The 17,930-nt window shown below is 58.0% G+C and overlaps 1 protein-coding gene across 2 annotated transcripts in view; it reads right to left on the minus strand.

Moving 5' to 3' along the window:
• The window catches only part of SCUBE1 (signal peptide, CUB domain and EGF like domain containing 1), a 134,084-nt gene that overhangs the window by 48,432 nt on the left and 67,722 nt on the right, over positions 1-17,930 (minus strand). The window contains exons 5-7 of one of the 2 annotated variants that reach the window (XM_082352633.1): positions 15,324-15,449; positions 10,422-10,538; positions 7,690-7,779 (exon numbers count right to left, since the gene is read on the minus strand). In XM_082352633.1, the coding sequence (XP_082208759.1) occupies positions 7,690-7,779; positions 10,422-10,538; positions 15,324-15,449 (333 nt within the window). The remainder of the gene's footprint in view (positions 1-7,689; positions 7,780-10,421; positions 10,539-15,323; positions 15,450-17,930) is intronic. The other variant, XM_082352634.1, reaches the window with a different exon arrangement.

Below are 17,930 nucleotides of genomic sequence, written 5' to 3' on the forward strand. Positions count from 1 at the left end.
TCCAGGGCCCTCCTGAGTGTGGCTGGGCAGGGGGACCATGCTGACCAGTAAAAACAACAGGAAGTGGGCATGGGGAGGGGCGATCAGGCAGCCAGGGACACTGAGGTCACATTCCTGAAGGGACTGGGGACCCACGTGGACCAAATCCGGAAGGAAAGAGTTAAAGGACAGGGAGGGGACTGGGGACAGAGAGGGGACCGGCGAACGGGGTGGGGTGGCCTCGTACATGAGGTTCAGGCCCGGAAGGAGTGCGGAGGGCTCAGGTGTGCCCCAGACCACGCTTCCCGGTAGGTGCGCTCTGAGCCCACTGCCCACACAGCTGCAGGGACCCCCTCCACCTGCAGTCCCACCTCACAGAAGCCGCCCTCAGGGTCTCGGGGAGTGCGTGCCCACACCCACCACTCCCGGACCCTGCCCTTGCCCCACTCTCATTTCTGGGGGCTGGGAAAGTGGCATTCAGAAGTGTGTTGTGTGTCAGCTGCCTGTGGAAGTGAAGTCTCCCACGGCTTTCACACTTTGAGATGAGCCTACAGACCGGCTAGAATCAGACTCAAATTTCGTCTGGGGCCCAGATGGAGGGGAAAGCTCTAAGGCCTCAGGCTCCAAAGGAAGCCAAGGGACTTACAGCTGGCTGCTCTGGGTCTTCTCAGGACAGGGTCTGGACTACTCCCTCTAGCCAGACTTGGTCCCCAGAGTGCCAGGGCCCAGGTGCCAGGATCCCTGGTTCTGCCCAACTCACAGGGGGGCTGTGGGTGAGTCCCATCCTCTCCGAGCCTCGGTCCCCCCACCCGGGGCCAGCCAGTGCCCTGCCTCCCCTTCTTTTCTCTGATAAGCCCCGCCTGGCACCATCCCTCTCCCCCAGGTTCGACCCCCCGACGCAGCTGAGTCACCAGGTCCCACCTCCTTCCACCAGCCCATGGTGCGTGTGTGTGAGAGAGACCGAGGACGTGTGTGTGTGACTGAACTGAGGACAGGGGCTCAGAGCCTCAGCCGGGGACCCCAGCTGACCAGAGACCAGCCGCACGTGGGATCAGTTCAGTGACAGGGGTGAAGTCTGACCACCCCGGTTCTTCCTGAACGCGAGCTCAGTGCCTGGGGCTCAGCCCTGTTAGCAGGGAGGCTGTGGCTGGAGGAGAAGGTGCCTTTCCCGGGCTGCAAGGTTCACCCGCCATCTCCCTCCAGCTGGCTTTCCTGCTGAGCCTGACCTGGGGAACTGCCCTGGGTCGTCACCCCCCTTGCCTCAGATCTACCCTTCCCATTGCCAGGCTCATCCAGGCTCCAGCTCCCGCCCTTTCCTCCCCAGACACCTGCCTGCGTGAAGAGTGAGCAGTGAGGCCCTACTCATCCCTGGGCACCTCCTCCAGGAAGCCTTCGTTCCTGCTCTGAGCCAACCAGCTTTTCCTGTGCTCCTGCTCTGTGCAAGGCCCTGCACTGTGTCCCCAGGGGCCATCAGAGCTGGCACAAACTTGACCTCTGTCCCTAGTCAGGGGGTCCCAGACTTGTGACAAAACAGGGTGCTGGTGGACAGGGGAGAGCAGTTGGGATGGAGGTGGCAGGGAAGGTCCAGTTAGGTCTGGATAAACCTTTGCCAGGTAGAACTGTGCAAGATGGCACCTGGGTATAGGGTGGCAGGTGACATGACTCACCGATGCAGGAAGCCTGGGACAGGCTGCGTGTACGGGGCCTGAGGGACAGGTGGAGGGTGGCTTCCAGGCGGTGACTGAATGTGTGGGTCTGGAATTAGGGGTTGGACGAGGTGGCAAGGGACACAGGTTGGTGAAGTTAGGAGAAACTCAGGGACCCTAGAGATGGTGGCTGCAGAAAAGAAGTGGTGGGCGGGTGACCCCTGAGTGGACAGAGTAGCCGGGAGCTGGGGAGAAGGAGTGTGAGTGTCAAGAGAAGTGACCTCTCAGGGTGGCTGTGTGGTTATACGAGGCTGGGGACAGCATGGGGTTCGGTCTGTGCCCCCCACATGTCAGCCATTGCTACTGTCATTGCCGCACTCTGCCTGTCTCCCCTTGCCTTCCAGGTCTCCAGCCCCTCTGGCCCCCATCCTGGAACTCTCTCAACAACTCCCTTACCGAGTACTGTCTTGTGTGTGTGCCAGGCCCCAGCCATCCTTCCACTCACACCCCCGTCGTCTGAGGCCAGCCAGGGAACGTATGATGGCGCTGTACCCATTCAATGGAAGGGGAACCTGGGCTCCCTGCCCAGGGGTGCAGAGGGGCAGGGAGATGGGGAGGTGCCAGCTGTGGGAGTGCAGGGAGAGGAGTTCTTAGCTACCTTTCTGTGCCTCAGTTTCTTCATCAGTAAAATGGGAATTACTTTAGCACCAACCCTCTAGGTGGCTGGGAGGTGGGACTGGGGACAATGCAAGACCCAGAGGGAGCTGGGACTAAAGGTTAACTATTGCTGTGGTCACTGGGCCTCGAGCACAGGTACCTCTGCTTTCCTGGGCTTAGGGGAACCCTTCAAATGGGCTGGCTGTGAATCTGCTTTCAGGAGGGAAGAGATTCCACCTGGAATGGATGCTGAGCCTACAAATCAGAGCTTTATCCTGAGCCTCAGGCCTGCTCTTCTCCTGACTTAGGGCCCTGGACTTGGGAGTGAGTCCACAGGCCTTGAACCTTGGCCCAGACTACTGCTCACTGATGGCGTGGCCTGGGCTTTCTCTTCCCTTTTCAGGGCCTCACTTCTTCGTCTGTAAAGTGGGGACAGCTGCCTCTCAGGGCTGTGGGAAGACACTGGGGGTGCTGACTGGAAAGCAGAGGGAGTGAGCTGAAGTGCACTGACCGCCTGGGGGAGCAATGGGCGCTGGGGAGACTGCAGGGGCCGCCGGAAGCCCACCGAAGGGGCGGGGGCGGGGTTTCGGGCACCATCCAGCGCTCCCACACTTCCAGCCCTGTGCTGGGAGATTGGTGGTCCCGGGGATAAAGCCAGTGAAGAGAGCAGATGTGGGTTCTGTCTCAGCAGAGCTCGCAGCAGCCAGATGACCTGGAAGGTTCTTCCCAGCCCATGTTTGAACCATCTGTGGTCAGCAGAATAACAGCCCCCTAAAATGTCCATGGCTTAATCCCCTGTGACCCTACATGGTAAAAAAGACTTTGCAGATGTAATTAAATTAAGGAGCTTGAGATGGGAGATTACCCTGGATTATCCGGGTGGGCCCAATGTGGTCATAAGGATCCTTAGAGGTGGAAGAGGGAGGTCAGAGAAAGAGGTGTGGTGACGGAAGCGGGGTCAGAGATGCAGGGCTGCGGGCTTTGAAGATGGACGAAGCGGCCACCAGTGAAGGAATGTGGGTGGCCTGTAGAAGTAGAAAAGGCAAGGCAATGGATTCGTTCCTAGAGCTTCCAGAAAGAACGCAGCCTGTGCTGACACCTTGGCTTTAGCCCAGTGAGCCCCAAGTCAAATTTCTGACCTACAGGAGATAATACATTTGTGTTACTTGAAGGCACTAAGCTTGTGGTAACTTGTTAACAGCAGCAATAGGAAACTAACACAGCATCTATCCCAAGCATACTTGTGGGAAAAGAGCCGATTTAAGACCTGGAGTTGACAAGTCTGACTCACAGTGTCTCATCAATCTTGCTGTAAGCGGGGTCCCAGGCGGCCTGTGGTAAACTGAGCTGGGGACTCAGATGTTTCACACGAGTCAGTTGGCCAGATAATTGAAATTTATCTCTCCAACCCTCAAATCCAAACATTTTAACTGATTTTGATGGGAATCTAAGATCAGTTACATATTTGAGGCCTCTTTAAACATAACTGTACCTGTTCTCGGCCTGTGCTCAGTGACGGGGGGTAGCTGGAAACAGCAATTACTGGGTGCAGCTGAGACCCCAAGAGTGGGGCAGCGCCACCTGGCCCTGAATGGCCCCAGGCCACCATGCTGCAGAGCCTTGTCCCTTCAGGAGCCTCTGAGAGCCCCGGGCCAGCAGCCAGCGCCGTGATGAGGGAGTGACGCTGCCGGAGTTCAGTCTGCGCTTGGGTTAGTGTTTCAAAACCTGGAACCCCGTAGCTAAAATGCTAGCCCTTGGGGAAACAAAAGCAGGCAGGTTCCCGGAGAGGAACCAAGAGGCTCAAATGTGGGTAAAGGGTCCCACACATTTTCTATGAAGCTCTGGTTTTCGCTTACATCCTGGTTCTTGGCTGTGTTAAGAGGTGAGACTGCTAATTAAACGACCTGCAGACGTCTAAGGGGCTTGTAACCTCTGCAGTCCGGGCGCAAGATATTTCTGAAATAGTTTTGGCTCAAACAGCCTACAAAAGCACATAAAACCTAAATTCTCCATCTCCGTTTGGGGAAGGGATATTGGGGCGAGCAGCCTGCAGTGAGGAGGTCGGTCACTTACCCTCCCTGAGACACGGAAGGGGCTTTCACCCTGGGCCTGCAGGACAAGTCTGTTGCTGAGGTGTGGTCACCCCTGAGAGTGGCGAGGATGGGCGGGTGCTCACGGAGCCTCTCCGGGCTGGCAAGAGCTGTCCTGCGCCCACTCGCTTGCAGAGGGGGAAGGGAGTCCTTTCTCTCAGTCCTGTCTGACCCACCCTAAAAACGAGCTCCAGCCACACAGGAGACAATCGGCACCTCAGGGCCGGAAGACGCCTGCCGGGCCATCTCAGCCACCAGGTGACCGCAGCACACGTGCCCTGCTCTGGTGGAGCCGTGTACCATGACTACAACGGGTTCTGCTCACAGCAGACCATTGTGGGGCATTCCGGCCCCCAGGCTTCTCTCACAGCAGTCCCTTGTCTCTGACCTCCCATGCTGGCCAGCGCAGCAGTCAGGGGAAGCCAGTGTCTGACCTTGCCGTGGACTCCTCAGCGTCTCGGCTTCCTCATCTGCTCCTGGGCCACAAAACAAGCTCCTTCCCCTCTGTCTCTTCTACGCCCATCCTCCCCCACCCCAGGACCTAAAACAGGGCTCCAGCGGCCCACCAGCCCCAGGATCCACTGGGATGACCTGCCTGTGCTCCCTTCCACAGGCTGGCGACGCTGACCCAACTCCGTCTAGGCTGCTCTCTCCACACGGGGGCCGGGCTCTGAACGTGATGTCCCAGGTGTGCTCTGACCAGTAGGGCAGAATGGGGATGGTCACCTCCCTCACCTCCATTCCTTGCCTCCATTAACTGAGCCTGGGAGGAGCCAGGCCTCATGGGGTCTACCAGTTGGGCTTGAAGTCCAGCAGGATCCTAAGTGTGTCCCGCGTGGGCTGCTCTCAGAGGGGACGGGTGCTAAGAGTTACGAGCTCTTGAGGGGGGAGCTCACCTACGCTCTAGAGAGTGCCTTTCCTGGAAGCTTCTGAGGACAGTGACCTAGTGCCAGGCGTGTGGTCTTGGCCGTTGGCCCTTGTCCCCCTGTTTTAAGTGTTGTCACTCCTGACCAGAGGAGGGAGAGGTCTCTTCTGTCGGTGGGGCAGGACAGGTTCTAAGGGGGTGGGGGTGGGGACAGAGAGGTGGGAATGCGGGGGCAGCCAATCAGCATCCATCTCCCTGGCCCTTCCTGTGCCTGGCACCGAGTCCCCCGATCTGTTCCCCCAACTCTGCCTCCCAAGCTCGGGGTGAGGGGGACCTGTGTCCTCAGTGCTCCCTCCTCACCTCCCAGACCCTGCACCAGGATCTGGCTCTGAGCCACTCTCTCTGCCAACTCTAATTAGAAAAAGCAAGTACCCACCCACCTGCTTCATGCCAACTCAGCTCAGCCCTCGTCTGCCACCATCCTCTTGCTGGGAAGGGTGCTTGGCACCTGGGGGCCCAGTTCCTGGTCCTGCCCTGCTCTGGAGCTCTGGCCTCAGGCAGCAGTGCCCACCTCTCCTGTGAGTGAGGCCTAGGGGCCTGGGCCCTCTTGGGCCTCAGGGCACCAGCAGCTCTTAGGTTCCCATCACCCACTGCCAGCCACCTCTTCAGAAAGTCCTTAGTACTGACGCACCCTTTTGTGCAGGGCAGTGGACACGCCTGATTGCTGGAGCCGCTAAGCCCACCCCTTCGTGGTTTCCAGCTCTTCCCAGGCCAACCCAGACGGCCCAAGTCAATGAGACAGCCTCGTACAGAGAACCTGCAGAGGGCGGGCTTCTAGCCTGAGCTTGTCCCTGTGTAACCAGAGTGAGTCCTCTGGCCTCTCCGGCCTGTAGTGCTCTCATCTGAGAACAGGGCTGTATCTGTCCTGCCCAGCATGGCCCGGGGGTTCACAGAGCTGTCGGCCAGCCCATGGTTTCCTTTGCTCCTCAAAGCCTCACTGGGGGAGACCTCAAGCCTACTCGCCAGCACTCAAGGCCACATCCCTCCCTCAGCCCCACTCAGACCTCTCTCCTCCCTAGATGCCTGGGCTCCTTTGAGGTCCCTACGAGGACCACAAAACTAAGTGACCTCTCTGGGACCTTTAGGCTCTGACCTCCATGGTCCGGTGACGCCGACGCTTAAGATGGCCCACGTGGCCGTGACCTCTGGGTTAAGCTCAGCTATGCAGGGTAACGTGTGACCTTGGGCAAGCCAGGGCACCCCAATGAGTCTCAGTTTCCTCCTCCAAGATGTGGGAAATGCACCACCTGACCTCACAGCTCCCAAAGCTGGTGTGACCTAACAGGAGTGCCACAAAGAAGGTTGTGACAATCCCAGGTGACCCGATACCTGTGCTCCAGAGGCCTGGCAGCTAGTGCCACCCAGGGGCCAGCGACCCCAGAACTGGCACTGACTGAGGGCCAGAGGAACGAATGAATGTGGAGACAGATGGCTCTTCTGTTCTGCAGACCGAGCTCGGTTGCAGAGCAGTTATTTTCTCCTTTTTCCTCACCCTGCCCGGGATCAGCCACACCAGCAGACCTCCAGCCGCCCAGAGCGGCCCCAGGTGTTTCTGGGCAAGCCTCCCTAGAGTCTGGATCCAGCCCAGGGCAGTGCTCAGAGCGCAGCTGACATCACATGGACCCCCAAGGCAAGCGGGGGCCCGAGGCGGGGGCACTGGGGAAAAGTGGGCTGAGACTGCCAGCCCAGTGGGCTTGGGCTGGGGTCATTCACGGACTGGGGAGCCTTGGGGCCAGAAGGGGCTGCCAGGTGACCCTGACCGGTCCTCCCCTCTCTGGGTAGCAGATTTCCCAACTATAAAGCAAGCAGGGTGGATTGGACACCTCTGAGACCCTGCTGCCCCGCATCTAGATGTAGTTCTCTTCCCCCTGGACGTGGCTCCTCTCTGGCGAGGAGACAGATACAGACGTGCTGCCTGAACCCCTGTTCTACACTAACACCCATTTTGCTTCTGTGTCTCAGTGTTCCTTTGCTGACCCTGGAATCCTAACTGCACATGTGGGCATTACTGCGAGTAGAGGGGGTTTACAGAGCACATCTCCTTACAGGCAGAAGCCACTAGACATTGGCTCTGGATTCTTTGCTACAAACACACAGAGAAATACATGTATTCGATGAAGGGTAAAAACCTTAAAAAGGAAAAAGTGAGTTCACATCTGGAGCAGAGCCCCTCACACTCACCCACGGCACGCCCGACCACACACACGTGGGCACACCACACGGATAAACAGCCCCACACACCACACCCCACACGCCAGCACAGCTCCCACAGCCTGACACACAAGCACGTATACAGACACCCCACACGCCAGCACATACCACGCACACACACACACACACACACACGAACAAAGGTGCAAGTACAACAAAGGAAGTGGAAGAAAAGCGTTACCCATGAGGAGCCGCCGTTTCCCCCGCTTGTCCACATCAGCTACTGACGTGGCACTGAACTGAGAGCGCTCAATTGCAGCCTCATCCTTTTCTAAAACACAAGTAAGGGACAAACACGGAGCCGGTGGTTAATGAGAGCCCACTTCCCGCGGCCCAAGACAGTCAGCCTCTTGGCGTGGCGCACACCAAGCCAACACAGCACGCCGGGCCTCGCCAAGGGGCTAATCCCAGGAACCTCCAGATGGCGTGTTCAGGGCAGAGCGAAGAGGCGGCAGGGCGGGGGAGGGGGGCAGAAGAGGGACGACCACAAAAGGACACGGATGGGACACAGGGCCCATCTGCAAAACAGACACAGGAGGAGGCTGAGGTCAGAGCAGACAGGAGCCACGTGCGGGGGCCGGAGAGGTGGAGAGCACCACCGCGGAGCTCGCGAAGACCCAGGCAGTTGCAGACACCCCGGCTCAGGCTGAAGAGGCAGGCACAGGACAAGGGCCAGGACAAGGGGACAGGACCCGCGAGGTCCGGTGATGGATGCGCCTGGACAGCAGACGCCCTGTCTCAAGGGCGTGAAAACGTGTCAAACACTCATGCAAAATTAAGAACAAAACATACGGGGGGACAAACACGCATACACTCAACGGTGGATCCAACCGAACAGACACAGAGAAACCAGGGGGTCGATTTGGGCAGCGCTGGTTGCCTGCTTGTCTATGGAGGACTGGAGCGAGACGCCCCAGTGCTCAGCGGGAGGCTGCAAAGGGGGCGGCCGTTTTAGGAGCGTGCAGAGAGACAGACAGCCGGCCGGGCAGCCGGGAGCTGCCGGCATGCTTCCCGTAGAGGAGCGCGTGAGGCGAGCTGGCTCGCGTTTCTCGGCTCGGCGCGAGATGCGTGGGGACATCCGCTCTCGGGGGAGCCCGAGGAGCAGTGAGCAAAGGCAGATGAAAGGTCCTCTGGGCCAGCAGGGAGTAACGGCCCAGGGCCCAGGAGCTGGGTCTGGGAAAGGATTTCTAAGGAGAGGGGAGGGGAAGGGGCAGGCAGAGGGAAGTTATGTTAGAGAGCAGATCCAAGCAGGGACCTTCACGTGCAGCGGACACTAAAGGATAAAAAGAGAAGAGAGGATGAGCCAGGTGGACAAAGACACGAAGTGTTAGACGAGGCTGGGCGCGTGTCTGGCCGGCAGCCGTTTGCGCTGGTCCAGGGGCTGGAAGAGGCGGCTCCGCCGCAGACGCAAACGCTGCGGGAGACCCCAGCAGACGAGACAGGAAGGGGGCCGGCGGGCCTGGGAGAGCCCCCGGGGGGACGGTGGAGACAGGGAGAGAGGTGGGGGAGGGGGTTCTAGATGGATCAGGCTGCAATAGAGACACTGGTCTGAGACCGGGTTCTGCTTCGAATTTGTTTGTTTTTGTTTTGTTTTTTTAGTTCTTTGGTTTGGTTTGGCTTTTGGCTCTGAAAATAATTAATGAACGTCAGTTATCAGACAAGACAGGCAATCAGGGACCATCACCAGAAAAGCAGGAGGAATGAGATAAAATGAAACCCAAAATGGCTGTCTGAGAGGAGAGACCACACAGAGGAAGGGAGGACCACGCAGGCAGCACCTGGGACGACAGCCGGGACTGGGACGTGACCACTGGTGCCCGGTCCCTCCGCCCGACGCCCCCAGGGTGCAAGGGAGCAGAGCCACAGGGGACAGAAGGTGACAGCAGACTCCGGGCTTCATGGCTTTGCTTGCTTGCCAACCCTTTTCTGTTACTTGAAAATCCCTCAAGAAATATCTTCTGAGTCGATAATAAAAAAACAGGGCCTTTTTAAAAAAAATGAATATGATAACTGACTTGTGGGGGGTTTCTGAACTTGGCCAGTGTTGAAGAGAAAGAAGAGGATGAACTCTGGGCACCAACTTTGAAACTCCTCTTTTTCTCAGTTAAAAAATTGGCTGTTATTTTTGAGTGGGGAAAGAACTTACTAGTGATTATAACTTGAGATAATCACAAATACTCAAGCTTCCCCTTGGAAATAAGGACCAGGAGGATGGAGGTGACAGAGATTGAAACTGACACTCTTGTAACAGGTGAGGTGACACCCGAGGGGTGTCAGGAGGGGGCACCCGAGAAGAAGGGGCTCCAGGTGGGAGAGGAGGTCCAGCGAGAGGTCCCGTAGCTGGGGAGTGGAGAGCAGTTAAAAACACGCAGACCTGACCCGGGATTCACACCAACCCTCTCCCCTGGTGTTCTAGACAACCAAGACTGAAAGCAGTTTTCCGAGAAAACCTCTTGGTTTTCCAGAGGCTGTGGGCAGCTCACACCACCAAGGAGGTGGTGATGCAGGCCGGCCGAGTCTCCGGTGTGTCTCCACATTAGGGGAGGAAACCCCTGTGCTTCAGGAACGGAAGCTGCCCTCCAAAGGTGCACACACCACCCTCCTCCCCACAGATCACCTGCCTGGAACCACCTGCACGCGGAGGATGAGGCCCCTCAGAAAACCCGCAGTGACACAAAGCAGAGGCGCTTGGTCTGGGTGGATGGGCGACCCTGGGAAGTGTTCACAGAAAGCTCCCCTTGGGGTCGCCCGCCAGCCCCATCAGTACCGTGGGGGGCTCCCTTTCTTTTTCCCCCCTTAGCTTCCTTCTTGGAAACCAGGATGCAGTGGGGTGTGGCCACTTCCGGGCCACACGGGCACCCCGGGGGGAAGGGTGGCGCAGAGTGCCGGTGCTTGGCAAAAGCGCTTACTCACCGATGCACGTCCGACCGTCTGAGTGCAGGGCGTACTTCTGGTGGCAGCCGCACATGGGGCCTGTGTCCGTGTCCTCACAGCTGTGCTGGCAGCCTCCGTTTCCATAGTTACAGGTTACTAGTTAGGCCCAAAGTGTACATACGTGTGTATAAACAGAATGACAACAAAAACGATTAGTTTATCGCCGTTGGTTGTTTCTTTAAGGGATGGGGGGAGGAAAGTGGGCACATGAGACAGTCAGTGCAGAGGCACACATTTCCCTGGACATCAGCCCCTCTGGGGTCTTGGATGGAATCGCTCACTCCCTAGAGGCGAACTGGGGTGGGGCAGAGAATGGACTTTGGGTCGTCTGGGCTTCGAACAGAGCTGGCACACAGCTGATGCACTCAGATGGTGTTAGTTGAAGAAAGGGATAAGCTAGACAGTTTTATCCTTCCTAGGTTGCAAAAGACACTTTACAATAGCCTGTCCCGATGGGGCAAATGTCTGCTAATACCAGGCATACTCTTCAAGGCGGTGGGAGGGGGCAGGCCCACGTGAGGGGGGGGGGTGCTCATTTCCTTAGCTCTCGCAGACCTTTCTTCCTTTTGCTTACGTCTTGGGGCATGTGGAAGGATGTCCCCACGGAGGCCTATTCCCTCCAAGTCCCAGCAGCCACCTCAATCTCTATCCACTCTAAGCCCTAATCCTCCCAAGGAAATGTCCAAACAGACAGAACGTGTGCAAATTAATGTCATCTCAGATGTAGGTTTGAAAATGACCTTTTATTTAAACGTGTTACATAGTGCGCAATGCCTATGGCCTGGAGGAGCTGCTGCCCTTCAGCCCAGGATCTTAAAATGTTTCACAGCATCAGCAACCCGGGTCGCTGAAAAGGGGGCTGAACAAGCAGGAGCCCGTCTGAAGTAGGGAAAAGGAGAAATTCAAGTTTACTGAAAAGAAAACACATTGTCCTCTCTTCCCAGGGTGAGGGATATCGCAAAAGGAGATCCAAGATCTCCATGGCAGGGCTTCTTGCTGCCCCTGCTTTACTCCGCTGTAAGGCGACAGGGTGCCCGTCATCTGTATGCAAATGGTACACCGGGGCCTTGAGGACAGGGTGTCTTCCTGGAGACCTTACCCATTTGTCCAGAATTCTATCTACACTCTGAATTTATTTGAAAACCCTAACGATGATCAGGTATGCAGAAGTAAATCTCAGACCAACCACGGTCAGAGGAGCAGAAAATTCCAAACTGGCAGAGCCTGAATGACGTTTTATCAGGTGACCCATGAGCAGGGCTGGGGCCAGAGGGAGGTCACTTGGTGGCAACTTCCCGGTGAAGGATTCCAGGTGTTTCAGAACTGAGTTCTGCAGCTGCATTTCCCAGGTCCTCCTTTCACCCAGAGCACAGCACGGAGGCTCTGGGGTTTCCAGCCTGAGCGACGCTGGCCCCGTCAACCTGGCCACACGCAGTCTCCCTGCCAGGTGAGGAGCACGCGAGGAGAATGGTCCCTGCTCATTGTCCCAGACACTGTCCTCAGCGCCCAGTGGCCCGGGCGGGCTGCCTCTTCCACAGGGAGCTTGTGACCATCCGAAGGAGGGACCCAGCTTCCGGGGCGACACTTCAAGGACATGCAGAACTGCTTCAGGAAACAGCTGGGGCTTTGTCACCAAGCCCTCTGGCCGCTCTGTGTGGGAGTGTCTCTTCTCCCAGCATTTCTGGGTGCCCGGCAGCCTGGAGTCAGGGCCTCTCATCTCTGCACAGAAGGAGCCTCAGGGAAGCCAAGGTCCCAGGGGGCTGCTGCTTAGCACAGATCTCAGGTGAGGCGAGAGCCCCACTTTGGGCTGGACATCATGTGCCTTTCCGGACTAAGAAAAGCCCCATTCAGGGTGGGCAGGGGTGGAACAGTGAGGGGACAGTTCTTTCCAGGCTCTGGGCTCCAGGAGATGGACGGCACCCTGCAAGTGACTCTAAGGAGGGCACGGGCCTGTCTGAGGCAACCGGAGCGAGGGCCACTTTCTCTTGCTTCCTCTATACAGGCCCGCGTGCATCTCCCAGACCACACAGGCCGAGCCGTGAGCACGTAGAGAGCCTATAGCACGTACATGGAAATAAGCCCTGAGCCCTGAGCTCCGGGAAGACCCAGAGAAGGATGGAGGAAACCTCCTCTGGCCCTGGAGCGAGTCCTGGGCTCTGGAGGGAGGAAAGTTTGGGCAGAGTCCCCTGTGGTCCTGCTTGCTAACAGCAGCTGCCTGGGCCAGGCCTCAGCCCCCGACCCAACTCCAGATCTAGAATTTCCTGGGCCTCAAGTGAGCTCAAGGGCTAGAGGGAAGTCTCAGAGCTAACTTTACGCTAATCCACATTAACCGCACAGAAGAAACCAAAGCCGACGGGGTGGACAGCCAGGGGTGCCGTCCCTCGCAGGAGGGCTGCAGGGCGGTAGTCGCCCACTCCTGGGCTCCAGGACGGGTGCTGGACTCTCCACACACCTGGGCAACACCCAGCCACTGAGCAGACAGGGTGGGACTCTATCTGCTTTACCAAAAGTTCGGCACGCGGGCTTAGCTCTTCTCTGCCCAGGTGGGGTGGGGGAGTCTTGGCCGTGCACGGAGCCCTCCTTATCCCTGACCTCTCAGACCAGGTTGGTCCCTCAGGAGATGCTCTCTGAGCAAACCGTCCCCTTGTAGCAGTTGTAGCACTCGCCCCACACGGAACTATAGGATTAGACAGCCAGTCAGTCAGTCCCAGCCACTTCCTGGGGCCCACAGCTCTCTCCCTCCGGCACCTAGCTCAGGGCTTGGCCAGGGCGGGCGTCAGCCAGTCTTGCTGACTGAAGGAACGTGCTTTCCTCCTGGCCGAGCCTGTCACCAAGCCTGCCCACGCCACATATGCTGGTCCTTGGCCTTTGTGCTGAGGAAGCTCAGATTACCCCACGGGGAGGACTTGGAAGCTGGAGTTATTCCTTCTCTGTTCTGAAGGTTGCCAGGTGGCAGGAGGTTTCTCTGCAGCTAAAGGGATCCATCTGGTGTAGAGGAGAGGAGGCCCTGAGTTAGAGTCAGGCATTTCCCCATCAACAGTGTCCCTGATTGGCCCTCCCCTTGGTGACAGCGTACGTGTTGATCACTACGATCCCGCAGGAACGACTAGAAGAGGAAGCTGGTCCACATCTGGGACCAACCTGGGCAGGAGGAAGTGTCTTCACCTTGGGGAACGGACGAATCAGGAGTGGGGGCTGGAGCACGAGCTCCCGTGGTGACAGGGACTATGTCTGAGGCATGTGGGTCCCCGAGATCTCGATGACTGTTTGAGGAGAGCGGAGGACAACTGAGAGAATCACGATGACTAAGGATGACGGGCTGGCAAAGGCCAGCTGTCTTCTCCACAGAATGAAGGATGGAAAGAAAGGCCATTTTCTTTAGGAGAGCTGGTCAGCGTCTGTCTCCTGGCTCAGTGGCCGGCCTGGGAGTTGGACTCAGACTCCTTCATACCATTTTTATGCAGCAGAAAGTGGGCCTGGCATGAAGCGCTTGTCTCTGGCCAGAGACGAGCAGCACTCACACCAGCCTCCCTCCACTCTTTGCAGACACGCGGCAAACATCACATCAATGTGGGCATCCTGGCTGCCTGGCGAGCGGGGCCCCGTCCCGCCACCCCCCACGCAGTGTTGGGAGGACGCAGTGCGTCCGGCGAGCGGAGGCCCCGTCCCGCCACCCCCCACGCAGTGTTGGGAGGACGCAGTGCGTCCGGCGAGCGGAGGCCCCGTTCCGCCACCCCCCACGCAGTGTTGGGAGGACGCAGTGCGTCCGGCGAGCGGAGGCCCCGTCCCGCCACCCCCCACGCAGTGTTGGGAGGACGCAGTGCGTCCGCAGCTTTGGAGGACTCAGCGTGCTCATCCGCCGTCTCACTTCGTTTGCCGGCTCCCACTCCTACTGGGGAGTGCTGGGTGACCACAGTAAGAGGCTGGATTACGCCTGCGTCCTGCAGGCTGACCTCCGAGCTCGTCCTGAAATGGCACCTTTGAGCAGAGGCACCATTCAATCCAGATTTCCCAGGGTATCATCATTTATAGGGGGCCTTTCAGGGCTAGGCTGTGAGCTCTGGTCTTTGATCCTGGAAATAAGCTCAGCACAGCCTGTGCTAGGACCCCCCCCCAGAACCAAGCTCCTTGCCTTTTTTTTTTTTTTTTTTAATAAATTTTTTTAAAAAAATAAATTTTTATTTATTTTTTGGCTGCATTGGGTTTTCGTTGCTGCGTGCGGGCTTTTTCTAGTTGCAGTGAGTGGGGTCTACTCTTCGTTGCGGTGCGTGGGCTTCTCATTGCGGTGGCCTCTCCTGTTGCAGAGCACGGGCTCTAGAGCGCAGGCTCAGTAGTTGTGGCGCGTGGGCTTAGCTGCTCCGCGGCATGTGGGATCTTCCCGGACCAGGGCTCGAACCCGTGTCCCCTGCATTGGCAGGTGGATTCTCAACCACTGCGCCACCAGGGAAGTCCCCTCCTTGCCTTCTTTATACTATTCTGTTACCAAGGGCTGCCCTGGCCCACTGAGAACCCACAGTCCCTCCGTTCCTGCTGGAGAGCTCGAGCACAGGGCCAATGGGTCTCTCGGGTCGGGGGCAGGCGGGAAGGAAGGGGTTACGATGAGCACCGGCAGGGCTGTCACACAGGGCCCTGCCTAAGATCCAGCCCAGATCTGGGGCTGTGTCAGTGGTACTATGCCAGGGAATCCCCGAGCCTGGGGCTTACGGCCCCTGTTCCTCATGCCGCCCAGGCCCCTTCGGGGGGGGGCCCTGCCCTTCTCTCCCCCTCCCAGGGGACTGAGTGCCCTTCTCAGGCAACGTCCAGCAGACTGGACAGACCCCCCACAAAGCAATGGCAGGAGGCGCGTGGGGATGTCTGACCCCGTTGCCTCCATCTACCTACGTGTGCAGTCCTTCTGGTTGTGGGCAAGGTCAAAGCCGGGCCTGCAGTCACAAGCAACCCCACCTTTGGGCGTCTCCCGGCAGATGTGGGCACAGCCATGGTCTTTGTTCATGCAGTTCATACCCTCTGGGAAGAGACAGACAAGAGAGGGGTTGGGGACCAGGGAGAGAAAAAATTTCAGGCTTAGAAGAGATAACCGGCGAAATGTCACAAGCAAACGTAGTGTTCTTGGGCTGCTGTTGGCACGTGCAAGGCATGCACATGGGGGGTGCACCTAGTCATCCAGATGGTGATTCCCTAGGGGGAAACTGAGGACACGGTGCCCAGGTCTAGAGCCAGGCCTTGTTCGGAGGGCCGTCAATGAGCTCGCAGGACCCACGGAGGAAACACTCCTGACCTGGGTCAGATTACAGGGCATGGGCCACAGAATGCTTCCCAGGTCAGGGGTTTAGATGGTTTCCCCACGAAAGCAGATGTGGGTGGCATTTAAAACGATGGTGGTGCGCAGCACTTTTCAGTTTGTACGGGGACGCCACAAGCCCCCGTGGGGCAGGTGGAGACCTGCCTTTCAGGCTGGGCACACAGAGGAGTACTGACGGGTCATGGTGCCGACACGCCCCGGCCGGCCTCCAGCCATCGCACCCAGAGGCGCCGGCAGCCCGCTCAGCCCCCTCTCACTGCACTTCTGCACAAGTCAGACGCTGCCGTGCTGGCCCGCTGGACCCCGGGGCAGCAGAGGCTCGTCCTCACCAGCCCCACGGCTGTGTCCTGAACTAAACACCCCTCCGCCACACACACAATCCCCCAGCTTCCAGAGGGGGTCTCCACGTGTACCTGGTCATTGCAGTGCTCCCCAGGACCCACGGAACCCCCAGCCTCAGTGCAGAGCCCTGCAGGCCCGCGAGCCCCGAGCAGGCGTCCCTCCGCCCTCCGAGCTGATTCCGGGTCCAGGCCACACACGTCACTGTGTTCCTAATCTCAGCCTGAGATTCCCGCTGGTTGGCAGATGTTCCTCTTTAAAGCAAAAATGTTTGCAAACCTCAGGCACCTTTTCCTCCGAGGCCTCAACTTAAGAGGGCAGTTAGCAATGGACTCCCCTGCTGGCTGGGAAACTTCAGAAACGGGAGGCTGCCGCAGGGGCTCAGGGCTGGGCCACCCCACTGCCCGCTCCGGCACCCCCAGGCTCTGGCTGCAGCGGGCTTTTTCACCTGGAGGCTTGCCCGCGTTGGCCCTGTCCGGCAGCCCCTGCAGCTCGTCCTCTGGCCGATTCGGAAGCCCCGCCCCCCCCCCCCCCCCCCCCCGCCAGCCAGGTTCCCTGTCTTCTCCCCTCCCAGAGGCCTCGCTGAGTGCACGGCTGGGCTGCCCACGGGCTTTGAGGGCAGGGACTATGGACCATCCACCTCCGGAGGCCTGGCCTCTACTCACCACCCACCCGGTCAGCGCTGGCCAAGCATCTCGCCAAAATGCACTCTGAGGGCCCTGGTGTGATCAGGGAGAACAAGGGTTCCCTGGGGTGGGCCGTTTGGCCCCTCTTCTGAGTCACCCACAGTTTCTGGGAAATCCCCTCCACCCCAGAATTCTTGATCCCCCCCTCCCTGTCTGCCTGGAGCGGCTTGGAACCCCCTTCAGTTGACCCCGGTGGATGTTTATCTTCCTGGTGCTTTGTGAGGAGTTTCCAGAATTTATGAGGTCAGGGGTCAAGTGAGAGGTTAGAGGTCACAAGTCCATCAAGAGGCTAAGTGCAGATGAAAGGAAGAGCTGCTGTCCGCCAACACCGCCCTGAGACCTCCTTCCCCAGGTGACTCACTGGCCTCCTGTTAGGGGTGAGGACTAGCTCAGTCTTGACCTCGGCCACTTTAAGCCTGGGCGTGGGGCAACTGAGAATTGACAGATGTTTTAAAACACAAACACCCTGGCAGCTACCATAAAGGCTGAAAAAAGTCTGAAGTTGAAGAAAACAAAAAAAAGTCAAAATGAATGAAGCATGCATTTTGCTCAGCACACTGACCTCTGGTTTCAGCTGATTTTATTACTCTCATTATTCCTTCACCTTGATGTTCTCACTTATGCAAATCAGATTGTCAAACTGGAGCCCAAAGAGCTGGTGTTTCTGTGTTATGGCTATAAATATTTACTAGAGATTAAATGGGGGAAATTTATCTCTATTAGTTTATTTAAAAACGGAAATTTAAACTTTATTACACATTAACATTAGTACATCTTTTGTTAAAAACGGTATTTTCTAAAACAAGGAGAGCTGGCTGACAGGAGGGGTCCTTGCAGAGGAGAAGGGGGGATGGGTGTGATTCTCGACCGTACTGTCTGGAGCCCGGGCCCCTGGTTCTCCAGGCATTTGTCACCCTTGCCTGCTCTAGCGGGGAGTCTCCGCCGGCTGGGCCTGCCGCAGACTGGGCGCTCTCGGGGCCAGTCAGCTACTGCTGCCGCCCCAAAAGGCGTGTGCACTGTAGCGCCCGTGCCACTACGTCCCTCCCTCCTCCGGGAAGCCCTCCTTGGCCCTCAGGCCAGTCAAGGGCCTTTTGGACACCCACGTCCTCTTGGCTGGGGGGTGGCCGTGTGGCTCCCCTCTGCTCTCCGGGTGACTCAGGC

The sequence above is a fragment of the Balaenoptera borealis genome, assembly GCF_965194805.1.
Source record: "Balaenoptera borealis genome assembly, chromosome: 13".
In the NCBI taxonomy this organism is placed as follows: domain Eukaryota; kingdom Metazoa; phylum Chordata; class Mammalia; order Artiodactyla; family Balaenopteridae; genus Balaenoptera; species Balaenoptera borealis.